General features: G+C 44.9%; 1 protein-coding gene across 3 annotated transcripts in view; it reads left to right on the top strand.

Annotated features, from left to right (window-relative positions):
* The window catches only part of lhfpl2a (LHFPL tetraspan subfamily member 2a), a 37,356-nt gene that overhangs the window by 16,331 nt on the left and 3,883 nt on the right, over positions 1-17,142 (top strand). For 2 of the 3 annotated variants that reach the window (XM_027282250.1, XM_010740515.3), the window contains one exon: positions 12,939-13,761. In XM_027282250.1, the coding sequence (XP_027138051.1) occupies positions 13,341-13,761 (421 nt within the window). In that variant the 5' untranslated portion in view covers positions 12,939-13,340. Of the gene's footprint in view, positions 1-7,427; positions 7,515-12,938; positions 13,762-17,142 lie in introns of those variants that run through there. The other variant, XM_010740517.3, reaches the window with a different exon arrangement.

The raw sequence follows: 17,142 nt of genomic DNA, 5'->3' as shown, positions 1-17,142 counted from the left end.
CTCGTCTCCTTGTCCTCGGCGTCTCCTTTTCACCCCCCATTTGTCTCCATCCCTTGTCTCCTCGCCCTCCTACACATGCCGTTAACATGATTTGCCAAGAACTCGAAAGCAGGGGGGGGGGGATGATATCACTTGATACTTTTATTATGAGAAACTCGAGAGGATCCGGTGCCAGTGTTCCTCAGCGGTGCTTACTTTTGATTTTGAGCGGGGTGTCAGGTTTTAGCCCCGGAGTGCCCACAGCAGCTACGTTTCTACCCCCAGGGGCGCTTAGATAAAGCAGCCAGCGAGGTCTCAATTTGCAGGGGGAGTTTGTGTCAGAGCCACAGGGAAGTTAGGATTAAACTGCACTCATCCCGAGCACAAAACACGGTGAGAACAATGGTTTAAACTCCCCAGAGAAGAAGGCCAAATAACCATCCACCCAGCTCAGCAGAGTGACCGATTTCCTGAGCCTGGCCTGACAAACAGAAGCATGAGGACTTGAAGTGGAAGGACTTTTCTCCCCCCCACCTGTGTTTATGGTCCCCGGGGCTGTTTGCAGGGCTGAGGTGGGGCTGGAAATGGTTAAGCATAATAGAGACAGTGTTAGGCCTGAGGGTCCCAAACTCTCTTAACAGTGGGAAACTGAGGAGAAGTGGTCGGGCTCCTCGGGGCTCCCCAGTCCATCAGCAGTCAGAGGAAATAAGTGTGAAGAATGTAGCCCCTAATTTCTCTAAGTGATGTTTCAACAAGTTGAATATTTTCATTTTTTTTAGCACTTATATTAATAAAATGTACGAAGAAAGACGGTAAAAACAAATGTCTGGAAGGTGCAGAGGTTGTCAGTGTTACGATTACAACAATCTGAATGATTCTCGTTGTGTTGCGTCCCCAAAAGTCAGACTAAAACAGTTTGTAATCTAAAAAGCTGAATCTTTTCAAATACCAGTATCTGTGTGACCCACCTAAGAACATAAACTCTCGTCATATTCTCCATGGTTGCAGATCGGGTCCGCTCGGGGTGAAAACAGCCAACGTGGTTCCTCAAATTTACCGAAGTTGTTTGATTTTTGTGAAGCAGATTTTAAACCAGCCGTGCGTCTCGACAAAGATGTCAGCAGCTGATCTCTGCCTTCCTCCGTTATATCTCCCAACATATAAAAATAATCTAAGTCTCTGATGTTAGCCAAGAAGTCAATGCACGAGAGCGACGGCACACTGTAGCAGCTGGAAAAAGAACATTTTGTGCACAGGCCCCAAACCCCCAATTTCTGCAGAATCTTCCCTGTTTGCATGGCGTTGCGTCTTAGAAATGTTCCTGTGTGTTTTGGTCTTCGCACACAAACAGTAGTGATTGTTGCTCTGTTGTTATCGCCCTTTGAGAGCGCTGTGCCATTGTGATGGATGTTATCTGTGTTTGGTTGCTGTTCCCCCGGCCTCTTTAATCCTCAGCTCAAACAAGCACAAGCTGATATTTAACTGCTGCAGAGATGCCATCCAGATGGAGTCAGACCAGGCACCGGCACACAAACGCTCCGTCTGTTTTGTGGTCCGGTTTTTTTGGGCCACCCACTTTGCGATATGTCAGATGGTCTTTGTTTTCCATCACCCTCTTAACCCTCGTGGCATGGGCTCGCCGTGCGAGGGCTGTTATGGTCGACGCGACAAGATGAGGGATCTTTGACCTCCGCCTTCCTCCGAAGAATGACTCCGTCCCTCCCGCCTGCGGTGACTCCTGCTCCACCTCACCACTCAAACCAGACTGACACACAGTCAGTCAGATTGTATAAACAGATGGTTTCCAAGGGGGGAAACAGTTGACCACTCCCGCTGAGATCAAATGGAGGTGTGCATGTTTCGGGTCCACATGTGTTCACGTGTACACTGCTATGCTGTGTTTTTATTACGTCCTATGTATGTATTCGGGCTAAAAAAGACTCTTGGGATTGGTGAAATTGTTTTCTTTTTCCCCTCAGGCTGCTTATTTCTCTACAGTTCCTCCATCTTTTCCTCCCAGTTGGAGGTGTTATAAGTCCTCGGCGCCTCTGCGGCTGACATGTAAGCTCCACACCTCTCACAGGTGTAGTCCCAGCTGACCGAAAGCTGCACAGCACTCGGGTCTCTGCACCATTATTCCACATTTTTCCCTCCCTCTTTGCTTTCCCACGCTCCCCGTCTCGCTTCCACCCCGAAAGCTCAGTGCTGGGATTTCCTCACCTTCAACACATCCGTGTGTTTATGCACCAGCCAAAGTTCATAAATTAGCAAATATGCCGCAGAGATAACTCTCCCACACTAAGATACGCCGAAGTACAACCACCGCTGACAAGAGCATAATGGATAAAAATGATGTGGCGTGACCTCGCCGGGGGGAAATGTATCTGTGTCTTGACCTCGGCTGTCATATTAAATAAATGTATCGGTGTCAGATATATGAACAAGATGTCGAGGCTGTCAGCGAAGATACGCTGCAGTGGAAAACATTTAATGCAGCTTAAGAGCGAAATGTGTAACTCCTTCAAACGTTTATGTTAAAGCGATGACATGGGGTGGAACCAGGGCTTGGGTATCCAACCTTAAGACACCCAAACGTGTCTGTAGCACGCGGTATTTAAAGCTGCAACGAGTCTGTGAGGTCATGTTTTGTTTATTCTTGGCGATGCCAGTCAGATTCATGTTTTTTCTGACTTTCTTTATCTTCAAAAAGTTCATAATTTGGCTTCAGGCAAAGTTCTCGTGCGGCTGCTTGTGTTTAGACAACATTTAACATAAGAGACCATGCGGCCCTACCCAGGTTGTGACTTAGAAAATATATGGTGCTCAGTGGATGCAGGCCTTTCTTCTTGTGTGTGTGTGTGTGTGTGTGTGTGTGTTAAACATCTGCCTCCATGTGCTTGTTGATGGGATGTACGCTGGCTGCCGTGGCCTTGAAGTGGCCAGATGGCCGAAGCTGCTGCTCCCTCTGCGGGATTCAAACTGAGCTCAAACTTCTCTGATTGCACGAATGTATAGCAGCAAAAAAAAAAAAACCTCACAGACTTCCATTTGTCAGTCCAGATCTGCTTTCAGGCGGCGCTGATGCTGAAGTTTTTTTTTTTTGTTCTTGTTGGGTGATGAGAAATGCCTGACATATTTGAAGAGAATACTGTTTACGTAACGCTACCACCAGGTATGCTATCAGATCCTCTCCATGTCTAGACATTTGTTTTGCACTCTCTCCGGAGTTCGCCTTGTAATCCACATCTGATTTCACCACGCAAGTGAGCTGTCATTATTCGCCTCGACTGGAAACTCCATAGGCCGTCACCGGAGCCAAATATTCCATCTGTCCCGTCCGTGGCTTCCATCTCTTTCCATGGCAACTTTTTAAAAAACTGAACCCTGCGTAGCCTCTCCAGGGTGGCTGGATGGTGGAGAGAGACGTAACACGTGCAGGCGGAGTTCAGATTGAAAACACGTGGAGATAAAAAAAACAAAAAAAAACCTCATTGAGATATCTGAGGCACGTCCGGGAGTCACGACACGAGCCAGAATCAAACATTTGGTTTCTGTATCAGTTCCTTCCTGACTCGGCCTTAACTGTTTTATCAACCCGGGGCTCTGGCACACCTGAATACTGAGGTCACAGATGTGACACAGAAACATTGCCGTCATGTTCATAACACTGTGTACATCCTTTTTCCAACTGTACGTCCTCTCTCCGTATTTATTTAACAATCTAAAGGTTATGAGATCATGATTGTAAGAAAGATATCTCAAAGCATCAGGAAACTTGAAGCTAGATTACATTAGAGCAGCATTCATTAATGTTTTTAGCTGCTTGGGTGCAAGCTGTTACCGAACAATTAGCTCTATTTTGGTCTCCACCAGCTACTTCCACGATCACTCCACACAGATCTGATGTAACCATCCCCACGTGAAACAAACAGACGTGTCGTGTGTCCAGCGTTTGAGGTTTGACCAGCTTTTGAAGGTTGCAGATTCGATGCTCTCGCCTCAAAACTCACTTTAAACATGACGGTGTTTTTAGTTTAGTAGAAACACAGTTCAACGTGGCATTCCCCGTAGAAGAGCACCCGTTAGTTTTAAGGTAACAAAAACATGACGATTCTCATTTTCAGATGATTATACACTAATAAAAACACAATTATTAATATTATATTCCATTTCTGCCAAGAAATCCACCTAAATCTTTAATTATTGCTCCGTCTTCTTCTGGTTTTCCAAATAGCGCCACCTACTGCTTTTATCGAAGCACCAACTCCTAACACGAGCATTGACTGGCATTTTCTTTGGCTGATTTGCTTGCACATATATACACATATATATTTATTTGGATGGAAACACAGCTCGTGAGGCCGAAAACCAAAACTGTAAATATGAGGGCTGTAAAACCAAAACAATGGGCTGAAAGACGCTAAAGGGGAACTGTGGAGACATGCTGATGTTTTTTTCATACGAAAACATTGATTACTGCAGCTCTAAATATTTGTAAATAAATAACAACCAATATTAAAGAGAAGAGAGACGAGAAATATACAAAAAAACACCTGATCCTGCTGCTCAAATCTCATTGGTTGATGGGAGAAGATGACCTCATTGTATGTTGTTATTGAAACCAAAGTAAGAAAACAAGATTTCCATGTTCAGCTCACTCCATAAAAAAAACTTCACTTAAACTGTCAAGTGGATTTCTTTTGCCCGACCTGTTATCTGACTGTTACCCTGCTTTGCTTCACACTTATCCACTTTCTTCAGATCTACAAGATACTATTGATCAGTCCGACAAGAAAAGATGAATTACCAGCAAGCCCGCGGCCACGCTCTGTCGAACCTGCATGAGTGATGAGTCCGTCTGGCATGTGTCTCGGTGTGTACATGTGCTCGGATGTGCCGCTACTATTACGACTGCTGAGAACTTTTCTCCGCTGTCTCTTCTGATCCTCCCGTCTTTTGATGTGAGGGCCTGCGTTGTGTCCAAGGCTCCAGAGGCTGCCAACAGAAATCTCTAGGAGCATCTTCGGGGGGGAAGCACCGCTGGCTTTCCATTAGTCTGTAAAACGATATGTAGTCTCTGTCTGATCTGTATCTGTATCTCCAGTATCAAAAACATGACGTGAGAACTGCTCGCAGTCAGGTTTGGCTCCTGATAGAGTTGAAAATATAAACAGAAAGAGAAGCTGACTGAGGTATTTCCTAAAATCACTTCCTTCAAGAGTGATTAAGGCGGGCTGAATAACACCTGGCTGCTCAAACAAGCCACCTGTAACAGCACCTACCTGTCAATCAAAGCGTCCACGCTCTTAATCCTGCATAACTTTAAGCCTTAATATAATGTGAACAGGTGAGTTGTATATAAATTCACCCTCAGTACAGTTGTCATGAACGGGGAAATTAGCTACAGAGACCAAAACTGTTTTTTGTACCAGGCTGTAAACATGTTTATTTCTGCTGTCTAACATGGGGACTTATGGAGACTGACTCACTTCTGGAGCCAGCCTCAAGTGGACGTTTGAGGAACTGCTACTTCCACATTGGCTTCATCTCACAGCCACGAAGGTTGCGTCTTATCAATATCACGTATGTGGCTATGAAACAGATATTTAAAAGTCTGTTTGGAAATATTATGAGACAGTGTTTAGATAAAATCTGCTGCCGGCAGTTGTTGTTTCGAAACGGGAGGTTTACTTTCAGCCTACCTCGGCCTGAAATCAAGGACCCATTGTTGTGAAGAACCACTGTGAATGTGGAGCTGTAAACTGTATACGCGCTGTGTGAGAAAGGAAAGCTCCACAGGCATAACAATAGTATCTAAGGCTTGCAAACCTGTCGGTTGTTGTTTTGCTGAGAAAAGGCGTTTTTTGTGATATTCCAGATATTTTACAGAGACTTTGTGCGGCTGTGAAACGGGCCTCTTAACCTCTTCCCATCCAGTTCACAACCACAGGATGAAGATGAGTCACCGGGATTTATTGGAAATGGGTCAAAGGAGAGGCTTTATTAGGTTACAGGATATATGGATCTGGGCTGAAAGGAACTATTTTTGAACTGTTGTGGCCTTGCCTCCATTCAAGCTGATAAGAAAGGCCTCTTCCTCGGGCTTTCCACGCTGCCTTCAAGTGCTTCTCTTCCTATTTGAGTCGGCCCCTTTTTCCGTCTTCATATGGAACTAATTTGTCTCCCCTAGTGAACACAAAAGTTAAACGAACGCTGTGTAGCTGACTGCAGTGTTGGCTGAATGCACCCAGTGCTGCTGTAAGCAATCCTGGGACACTTTGCTCCCATCAGCCAGAAATGTAATCCATTAGTCAGACAGTGAACCATCTGCTCCATCAGGCAGTTAACCAGGCTGCTATCTAATCTAGCAGTCTGATATTAATTGTTGACTGAGGAAGGATGCAACAGGATCTGTGTGTGATGTGGGTCATGTATTGGTTATTAGACAAGCCTTGTGTGCATGTGTGCAAGTTTTTATTGCACTTTAACCACAAACAAACAAAATAAATCAGTAACTTGTGTAACTGTAAACTCACTTTTACTTCAGTTAGCCAATAATACTAGATGAAATACATGTACAGCACACTTTAAGTACAAAAATACTACTACCAGTGTACTCTCAGGTTTATGTTAAGTGCACTTTCACTTTGGGGACATACTCCGATTACTTTTTACCTTAACTTAAGTAAAAGTAGCAACGCCACAGTGTAGAAATACTCTGTTACAAGTCCTGCAAACAAAATGTTACTTAAGTAAAGTGCAGTAGTACTTAAATCCAACTTAATTAAACATCCATAGTGTGTAGGATTTTGTGGCATGTAACTAAAGTTATGAAATAAATGTAGTGGAGTATAAAATATTATATGTACAGGTCCAGTTGCAGAAAATGGAAATACTCGAGGAAAAGTACCACAAGAGTGTACATACTTACAGTACGTCAACCACAACTTTAAACAAAAAAAACATTGACATGTCACACTAGTTAAGTATAAGTATACTTTTTTTTTATTCAGCATGTAACGGTAACTCGGTTTACTTTGAAGTACACTTATATAAAGTATTAAACAAACAAGTATTTCATCCATTAACACGAGTATACTTTTTCACAGAAGTGTACTTAATGGTGTATAAACGTGAAAATGCATTAAGGCTGATAAGATGTTGGCCTTGACTCATTAGAAGACGCAGAGAGCAACGAAAACAGAGCGAGGAGGTGAGAGAGACTGAGACTGAGACAGAGAGAGAGAGAGAAGGAGGAGAGACCCCTCTGCAGCTCCGGCTCTTGTTATTTTAACCCAGATTCAGCACTGAAATATGGCCACCATGTGGACCCTCTCAAGAAGTGTGGCTCCAGCTTTTGGCCTAACCAATCAGAGGAGACGTGGCATCCAAGGAGGAGGGACGTGGGGAGGGTCCGGGAGTCAGAGTCTAAGAGAGAGAGAGAGGAATTGAAGTGTGTGAGCAGAGGAGGCGAGTCAGGGCAGAGAAGCCACATCTCCAGGAGAGCTGGACTATCCACAGACCAATGGAGACAGGTTGGACTAATTTCTTATTTTTCTAAACTGTCCCCGCGTTATTTTCCCTCCTTTAACCCACCGAGGAGACTCCCTGGGTGAACACTTACTCATACTAACTGTCAGTTGGGTTCCTGGCTGGTGTAATAGGATATAAATATTATGTTTTAGGTCTGAATCACGACCTCGCTGTAGCGTTCCAGAGCTCCAGGATGCTGAGCAGATGTGCAGAAGTGTTAGGAAAGACTGGCTTTGCTTTGCTGTGGAAAACCTGACTATGAACTCCTTTGTTACCGACTGCTATTAAGACTATCAGAGCCTGCAATTTTCCTTTTTAAATAACGACCAAGACTTGCTCTGTCTCTGCAGCCTACTCAATGAAATCATACAAAATCAGATGGATGCCCACAGCAAGAAAAACTATCATCGTGCGCTTCTGGTGTGTTTGATCGACTCACATGGTTGTCGCAGACTCTTTACCGTGTGGTGTATCTCAAACAGAACCGTTAGTGTGACTGGACTAGTATTTGAGGTCCTCTGTGACCAATCATCTGCTGCATTCCCTTTCAGTAGCTTCAGGGGCTTTTCATTCAAACGGATCCGCACAGATTATAAGCACTGCCTTTTGTTTTTTAAAACTGCTCTGCCGTTGGGTCATGAGACAAGAGAGGTGTGGGCTTGAAATGCAAAAATAAAATAAAAGAAGAGAAGCTGCGTAGTTGTAGTTTTAGATGCTTCATTGTCCTGACGGCTTTGTAACAGGTTGTAGAAGCTTATCTCCTCTCAGCATGTAGACCTTACATAAACTTTCCCTAAACCTCGTCATCCAGCTCTAAACAAACGCTCTCCATGGTGACGTGTTGCACTAGTCATGGCATGTCCATACATATGTAGATTGTTTCCTGTCAGTGGCAGCGTGGAAAGGCGTTTCCTGCTGTTTTTGTTGCTGTGATAAGAGAAGGGCTGAGTGGACACTCTGACCACCAGTTGTATACTCTGGCCTGACAATGTTGGTCAATTGCTGGGTTGATCCATCCCTTTGGCAACTGAATTATGTCAACTATTTGATGGATTGATATGAAATTTGGATTGTTATTCGTGGTGACTTTGGTAATCCCCCGATTTTTCCTGTAGACGCAACACCATGAGGTTGACATTTTTGTGTTTTAGTGACACGTCTTGACAAGTATTTCATGGATTACCATTAAATTTGGTGCCGATATTCATGGTCCCCAGAGGTTGAAGCTTAATGACTTTGATGATCCCCTGACTTTTCCTGTAGACGCAACACCATGAGGTTGACATTTTTGTGTTTTAATGACACGTCTTGACAAGTATCCCATGGATTACCATGAAATTTGGTGCTGATATTCATGGTCCCCAGAGGTTGAAGCTTAATGACTTTAGGGATCCTATAACTTTTCCTGTTGTCTCACCATAAAGTTAACATTTTTGGCTTTTAATGACACGTCCCAACATGTATTCCATAGATCACCATGAAATTCATGGTCTCCAGAGGTTGAAGCCTAATGATTTGGGTGATTTTTATTTCTGTTGTCCCACCATGAGATTGAGATTTTTGGCTTTTAGTGACACGTCTTAACAAGTATTTCATGGATTAGCATGTCATTTGATGCAGATATTCATTGTCCCCAGAGGTTGAAGCTTAATGACTTTAGGGATCCCATAACTTTTCCTGTTGTCTCACCATGAACTTGACATTTTTGGCTTTTAATGACACGTCCCAACATGTATCCCATGGATTACCATGAAATTTGGTGCTGATATTCATGGTCCCCAGAGGTTGAAGCTTAATGACTTTAGGGATCCTATAACTTTTCCTGTTGTCTCACCATAAAGTTAACATTTTTGGCTTTTAATGACACGTCCCAACATGTATCCCATAGATCACCATGAAATTCATGGTCTCCAGAGGTTGAAGCTTAATGACTTTGGTGACCCCCTGCCTTTTTTTTTTTTAGTTTAGTGCAACTGTGCGTTAGAATTTTTTTTGTCTTTTAGTCAAATATCTCAAAGTATTTCATGGATTAGCATGTCATTTGATGCAGATATTTATTGTCCCCAGAGGTTGAAGCTTAATGACTTTAGGGATCCCATAACTTTTCCTGTTGTCTCACCATGAAGTTGACATTTTTGGCTTTTAATGACACGTCTCAACATGTATTCCATAGATCACCATGAAATTTGGTGCTGATATTCATGGTCCCCAGAGGTTGAAGCTTAATGACAGAGGTTGATCCCCTGACTCTTTTTTTTTTTAGTTTACTGTGAGCCACTGTGAGCCACAGAGCTTGAAGTCTAATGACTAATACTTGGTCCCCTGACCTTTCCTGATGCGCCACCATGAATGTTTTGTGTGGATGGATTGCCATGAAATTTGGTACAAACATTCATGTTGCCTTCAGGAAGTATCGTAATAACTTTGGAGTCTGCAGTCTCCGTCTAGCTCACATTTTGGGGGGAGCATGTGTTGGATGGCAGGGAGTCTTGTAAGTGTGTGCATGCATGGGGATTAGCATTGGGGGTCAATGGGATGGTGGGTGCAGTCTAAAGGCTGTAAACTCTTGTGTGTGTATGTAAGCCGAGCCTCAAATAATCCATGGTCTCCCCCTTGGTTGCTCAGAGAGTATAAAAGACATCATAAATCCACCTCGAGCCTAACATAGACTGCCATGCCTCACTCTGTCTTGGGAAACTTCTGTTCCTGATAACTGCTCAAATCTGTCCGTCTGGGAACGGCGAGCAGACATGTGGGTGTACGTTGAGGTGACAAATACCAGGTACATTAATAGAACCAGACTCGGCCCGGACTTGTTTTAGATCCGCTAACCCACATTCAAGGCAGCTTTAGACAAATTGAGACCCACAATAGGTACTGTGTAACCAACCCAGGCACGTGATGCAAACATACTGCAGCCAAGCAAGGTCACAGGTTAAGTGCGCAGGTCTTTAAAGCTCCGTATCTCCCCAGCTGGTTCAAATTGTTTCAGCTCCAAAGTGTTTTCCAACAATATTCCTGTCAGTGAGGAATTAGCCTTCGCAACTGGCCAGCAAATGTTTGACCTTAAAACTTTGGACTGCCCGTTAGTCTTAAATCCTAGCGTCAAACATCAGTCTCGTCAAAGGACCTTTGGGGGCCCCCGAACGTCAACGGTCTTATTGTGAGGGAGTGTTTTTAAGTTCAGTTAGTGAATGTGTGTCAGCATCTGTTCATGGAGAGGCAATGAGAACACTTGTGATTCATAAAATTAATTTTGGTCCAAATCCACAGAGGCGGCTGTCTGTGCCTGTTCTTTATGATCTCATCTGTTTTACACAGTCCAAACACACACATACACCACCCTGTAAGAGACCACAGATCTGGGTCATTTTCTCCGCTGGAAAAGAAGAAAGGGGTGGAGGAAGAGAGGGAGAACTGTTGTTGATATCTCTACAGGATGACAAAGATCAAAGTTTGTGTAATACTCTGACTCACACACACAAATACACACTCACTCGTTTGGTGGGATGTGACCACAAGGGACGGCGTCCGTCGTCTCCCGTGACCCCCGCTGTAAGGGCACGTCGTTGGTTGGTTCGAGCGATGGAAACCTTGGTGGTGCGGGGCGGCACACGTGTCAACAGCGGCCCCCGGCTCCCTCTGCTGCTCTGCCAAACACTGGTTGGAGAATGACTAACAGACTCCCAAGAGGCAGCAGGGAAACGAGGGCGGGAAAGAAAAAGCTCAGAGAAAAGAAACAACTGTCAACTTTGGCCCTGAGTTGTATTTCTAACATAAGCACAAAGGCCTGTACAGTTTAAGCATCTTTGAATCCTCTCTGGCACACTATGTTCATGTAGAATCAGCGTTTGACTGTTAAAAGTCCAGAGGGACGTTGTCTTTTTTTGCTGGCGTCTGTGTGGGGTTTCTTCAGACAGAGATCAGAAGAAGGCATCACTTCAAACGAGTCACTTCATTTAGGAAAAAAACCTGACTCGAGGTGTGAAAATGAGGCCCATAATTCTGATGCAATTATTGCATTAGTGAAATAGGCCTGTTTAATACCCACTCAGAGACACCTATACCTTTTTTATAGCTAATGGTTTTACAGCTTGATTCAGCAGGAAAGACTCTGCTCATTGAGATTCTGCTTAAAAGTACCAACCGTCCCCCTTTTTTTAAAGGAATATTTCGACATTTTTTGGAAATGTTTGGACTTATTTGCTCAGTTAGCTTCGTCTAAAGGCGGTAAGCAGGGAGAAACCGCTCGCCTAGCTCTCTCCAAAACTTTCGAAGTCCTTAAATTTTGGAGAAAGCCAGGGCAGCTGTTTCCCTCTGCTTCCAGTCTTTATGCTAAGCCGCCTGAACAGTTTCTCTAAGCAACATGGCGAATAAGTTTCCCAAACTGTCGGACAATTCCCAACTAAAACTATACTCTATAAGATAGTAACCATGATAGACTCTACATGTGTTAAATTTCAGCATGTTGGCATGCTGAAGTCACTGCATGCATGGCTTTATCACTTCCTATTCAAACTTTGTACGCAGCATTTACATGTTTTTCCTTCCGTCAAGCTTCTTCATCGCTGCTCGGCCATGTAGTCATGCAAAAACTCAAACACAGACCTCATGATGAAGACTTTCCTGAGAAAGTAAAAGCTTATATGAACTGGTTATAGGATTGCACGCATTTATTAATATATGCAGTTAGTTGTAAAAATGATTTGTTGCGTCAGTTCCCATCTTCCTCATTATTTTGTCGCTGACTCAGCAGCGCGGCAGGGTTGATGCCACCGAGGTTATCAGCGGCCGTGTGACAGCCGGACAGCCGTTGTGTTATCAACCGTTGGGCTGACCTCAGGTCAGCTGTGTGGGCTGCCTGATGAGAGGCCTCTGGGCTTGTTTTTCTCTCTGTCTGCATCCGCTTTTCATTCCGCTGTTTCCACGTCTCTTTTTCTTTTTAACCCTCCCATCTCAACCTCCACAGCACACACACACACACACACACACACACACACACACACACACTGGATGTTTTTCCAGTTTTCATCTTCACAGCCTCGGTCATGCGCATCCACTGGGGAGTAGAGAACATGACGAGAGCACTGATCACAAATCCTCAAACATAAACACGCTGAAAACAGAAGAGGCCCACTTCAAATGAACTCAACTCATTAGACCTGATGATCTCCTGATGATCGACACCAGAAGCCTCCCTTCCTCCTCTCCCTCTCTGCTTCTCCTCCACACTTTCCTCATCACCCGGCACTTCTGCTTTCCTAAATATGACGGAGGAGAAACAGGAGAGCTGCGTTTCCTCAAATAAAACGAAATAAAATGACTGATTAGAGCTTTTTTTCTTTTTTTTTTTACACACAGTTGCACTTTGTACATGCAATTAAAGCGCTCACCCTGTTGTTCTGTCTCTCTGTTTTATGTCTTAGGTGTGTCTGATGTGACGCCAGCTGGCTGGCTCAGGGAACACAACTTCAATACAATGTAGACACCAAAAACCAGACTGAATAAGAGTCTGAAGACCGAGCCGACAGAAGGCGGGCGAGTTCAAGGAGGAGGAACAACAGCTGTGCTGAAACGACACCCGGCAGAAGATAAGAAGTGAAAGAAAAAGAGGAAAGAGGCAAGACTGTGAATCATTGACTTGGACTTTCTGAGTGAAGCAGTGTCACCTACTCTTTCCTGTGAAGTGTTCACTCGCTTTCACAACTCCACCGGAGAAGGATCGCGACCTCAGTTCTCGGTCTTTTCAGGGGCCTCCCCCACGAATCGAACTCCAACCTTCAGCAGTGTTGAAACCTGAACAGAGGGACACTCCAGCCACCGTCAGCATGTGCCATGTGATTGTCACCTGCCGCTCCATGCTGTGGACTCTGCTGAGTATCGTTGCCGCGTTCGGAGAGCTCATTGCCTTCATGAGCACTGACTGGCTGGTGGGATTCCCCCGCACGCCCGATGCCGTCTTCGGCCCCCATGGGGCCACCACAGCCGGAGAGGCCTACAGGCCAACTTTAGGCATCTACGGCCGCTGTATAAAGCTGCCCCACCTGCAGCGTGGAATACTGTGCGGACCGTACGCCATACACTTTGGGGAGATTGCTAGCGGGTTCTGGCAGGCGACTTCTATCTTCCTGGCTGCGGGGATCCTGCTACTGTGCGCCGTGGCGTTCATCTCGGTCTTCACCATGTGCTTCCAGAGCATCATGAAGAAGAGCATCTTCAACGTGTGCGGACTGCTGCAAGGGATCGCAGGTAAGATGTCACGATTTCTAACGCATCTGGACTTTGAATACTTATACAATACAGGTGTTTGACTCAGGTTTGTGTCAGTGAACAAATATTTTAGGAGTATACTCAATCAGAACTGCTTGTCAGATGGTCCAACAACTTGTGATTCTCATTTGGGGAGTTGAATCCGACAATATCTATATCAAACTTTCCAAGACGGTCAATCCGGCATTCACATTTCAGGTGTGTGGAGGTGAGAAAGCGTCAGGGTTTGCATTTCTTTAGACCCGGAGTCCAGAAGAGACTCTGAACCGCTATCACCACGTTTGAACGAGTACTTTTGTTTTCCGTTGTGGTCGAGCTAGTTCTTGTCGAGCACAACGTCCAGCCCTTAGTCCCACATAGTATAGGTGTGGCTACAACCACAGTGTCAGTACACACCTCCGAACCAGACCAAACAATATCAGCATGACTTTATTTCCCCCCGATTCTGTCAGTGTGTTTATCGATTCTGAGATCCACTGAGATGAGATGCGACTCAGAACCTTTTTTGTTGTTCCTCTTCATTCCTGTGGCGTCCAGCATTCATCAAGGTAAATGAAAAGTTTCAGCCGAACGCACTCATTACCGGCACCACAACTCCCACTCTTGAGAATGATGTGTTTGATTCTCGTGGAGCCTCCTGTTGAACTGTTTTTCCACCCTCGGCGCTGTCACTCGGAGCAACTGCCACCCAAATATTTACTCTCCGCCGGGTCAGCTGGAGCTTTTTTTTCTTCTGTTGAGCTTGAACGCGCATGCGTATCTCCGTCTGTGTGTGAGGAGTGTGTAGGCTGCGTCCAGGCCGGCGGGGTGTCTGACGGGCCAGATCTCGTGGTGAATTACAGAAAGGGAGGAGGCCATGAGATCACGGTCCCTGAACCACCTCTTTTTTTTTGTTGTTGCACAGACTGTAGCTCCTCGGCTCCTCTGGTGATTATGGCTGTCCTCCCCCACAGTTGTTTATTTGGTGCAGGCCCAAACAGAAAAAAGGTGGGTGTGTGGTGAAGGACGTGCCGAGTTGTAAACCCAGCTCAGCGCAGGCCTGCTGACCTCCATAGTGAGTCGTGAATGGCTCAATAAGCTTGAAATAACTTAATGTGAGTGTTTATTCAGGACACAATAGATGCTATTATCTCCGTTAGGTTTCATTTTACGGGTTGATGATTGACAATATATTATTAGGCAATAACAAATTTGACAGCCGTCAGAGATTTTGCCACCCAGAAAATCCACAATATGACAGTACGGTATTGTCCACCCACTCCCAGTTAAATGTTTTTTCCCCAAAGTATCGCTAATTATGCAACTTTTGGTTGAGCTTCTGAGCTACAGTTTGACAACTGTAACCGGTGGAACAATGGTTCTGTTGATTCCACCCAGACGTAAACAACAAGAGGCTGTTTCTATCGATTTCTGTCAGCCCGGAATGACGACTGTTGCTCGCAGTTTCATCTGCAGCTAATTAATGCCGAGTTTGCTGAGAGCTCAGCTCCTTTTCCTCCCGCTGACTTTAATGTTTCAGAGCTGACTTGTTTTGTGTCTGAAACTGCCACGGCTCGATGGCTTGCATGCAGCGCTTATATAATGTAATATTATGCTCGAAACTTGGCTAAAGCTACATGACCCCAGACAAGAAACTCCTCACTATGAGAAGACGTGGAAATAAAAGGAGCAGTATATTTTGTTCCATGAACTTTTTCCATCACCAAATAGTAATTATTTTCAAGACGTATTTCATTCATGCGAGAGAAAAAGCTTCGAGGATGAGGACTAACTGGTGAGTTTTGGAGTTTCTGGAGGGTAAACCTCCCAAAATCAGATACCAAGAGAGAGTCCACCTGAGCAAGCCAAAGTTTGCAGAGCATTGTTCTTGTGTTTGAGTCCCAACAAGCACGCCATGCCTAGTGATGACTGTTGGGAAAAGGGTTTATTGAGTCAGTTGTAGGCCTGAAAGACCTCTCTTTACCGTCTATATAAAGGACTGGGAGTCCGTGACACATGGCTAAGGTAATGAAAGTAGGGAAACACCGCAGAGTCTCCTCACTGTGGAGAGGATGAGGATGTGGAAGAGGAAAGGGGGCGAAAGGAGCTTCAAACAAACCGAGGAGGCGGCGTTTCCTTCGTGGCTGTGGGGCCGAAGGCCGATAACCCTTTACTCATTTCAACCACAGGAAGAGATAAGAGCCGGCAAACCTCCTGTCTGACATGTAACAGTGTCACTGCTGATGTTTCTCTGTCCTTATTCCAACATCAGTCAATCAGCCGGCATGCACGAGAGTCTTCAGTTTGTCTGCCGTCCCCTCACGAGGCCTGTGAATGATATCACCCTCACTGATATCCACCACCAGCACTACCACACCGACTTTATACTAATCACTATTTCCACTATTCGTGCCGACCCTCCGGTAATGAGAAAACTGGAGCCAGACTGCAGATGTTTGGGGAAGTGATTGACCTCAGATGGGAAGATTGTGATGCAGTTGCCAGAGATGGTCACGTCATCGCACTGGAGTAACTCCAGAGCCTATTAACCTAATCTTCACATCCACTGATGTCACTTTTTTTTTTACTTTGGACTCTTTTGTCCCCGATGACACACTTTCTGACGGCCGCATTTTCTCAGATGCCATTAAAGTGACGGTCAGTTCAAGCTCGGGGCTTGAAGGTAAATCCATTCGTCTTACTTTACGCGATCCGATGGCTAAAACAGACGGTCTTCTGTCGAGAGGTCAGTCGGGTAAACTTCGTACCCTGCAGCAGGCTCACGGACGACCTGTAAGTGAATTCTCTGTACGTTTATTGAAACGCCGTGCTCACTCGTGTCAAACTACGACGTAAAAAGGATTAGGGACAAGACTGCAAACAAACTGGGCTGTAAAACTGTCTCCAGTTCTTGTGCGTTCGGTGTCAAATACTTTTTATCACCCTACCATAAACTCTCCCTCCAGCCGTGAATCACAGAATCACACTGACCGTGACTCACCCTCCAGGCTGGAAGTAAGGGGAAGCAAAACATTAGTTTACAGGAATGACCGTCGCGATGACGATACTGAACTTTAAAGATGCAAAAGCAGAACTTACTGATTCAGCTGATTGTGAAAGAGGATTCCTGTGAATTTGATTCCATTTTTACAGTGTTTACAATCAATAATGAATGCTAATTCAGTCAGGAAGCTTTAGTACACTTACTATAACCATCAAAGGCCACGAAGGTTTACAGCTTACCGTCTATCATAAAACTGTCTGTTTATAACCGTCATGAAGGAGCGGTTTACTGCAGGGCTGTTCTAGATTTATCTTAGTGAACCTGAAGTGTCAGTGGAGACGTCAACATATTTTTCAGTGTTCCTTCAACTTAGGACA

Source organism: Larimichthys crocea, chromosome IX (assembly GCF_000972845.2).
Source record: "Larimichthys crocea isolate SSNF chromosome IX, L_crocea_2.0, whole genome shotgun sequence".
Lineage (NCBI taxonomy): Eukaryota > Metazoa > Chordata > Actinopteri > Sciaenidae > Larimichthys > Larimichthys crocea.
Note: the sequence above shows the minus strand (reverse complement) of the source record. Positions and strands in the feature narration are given on the sequence as shown.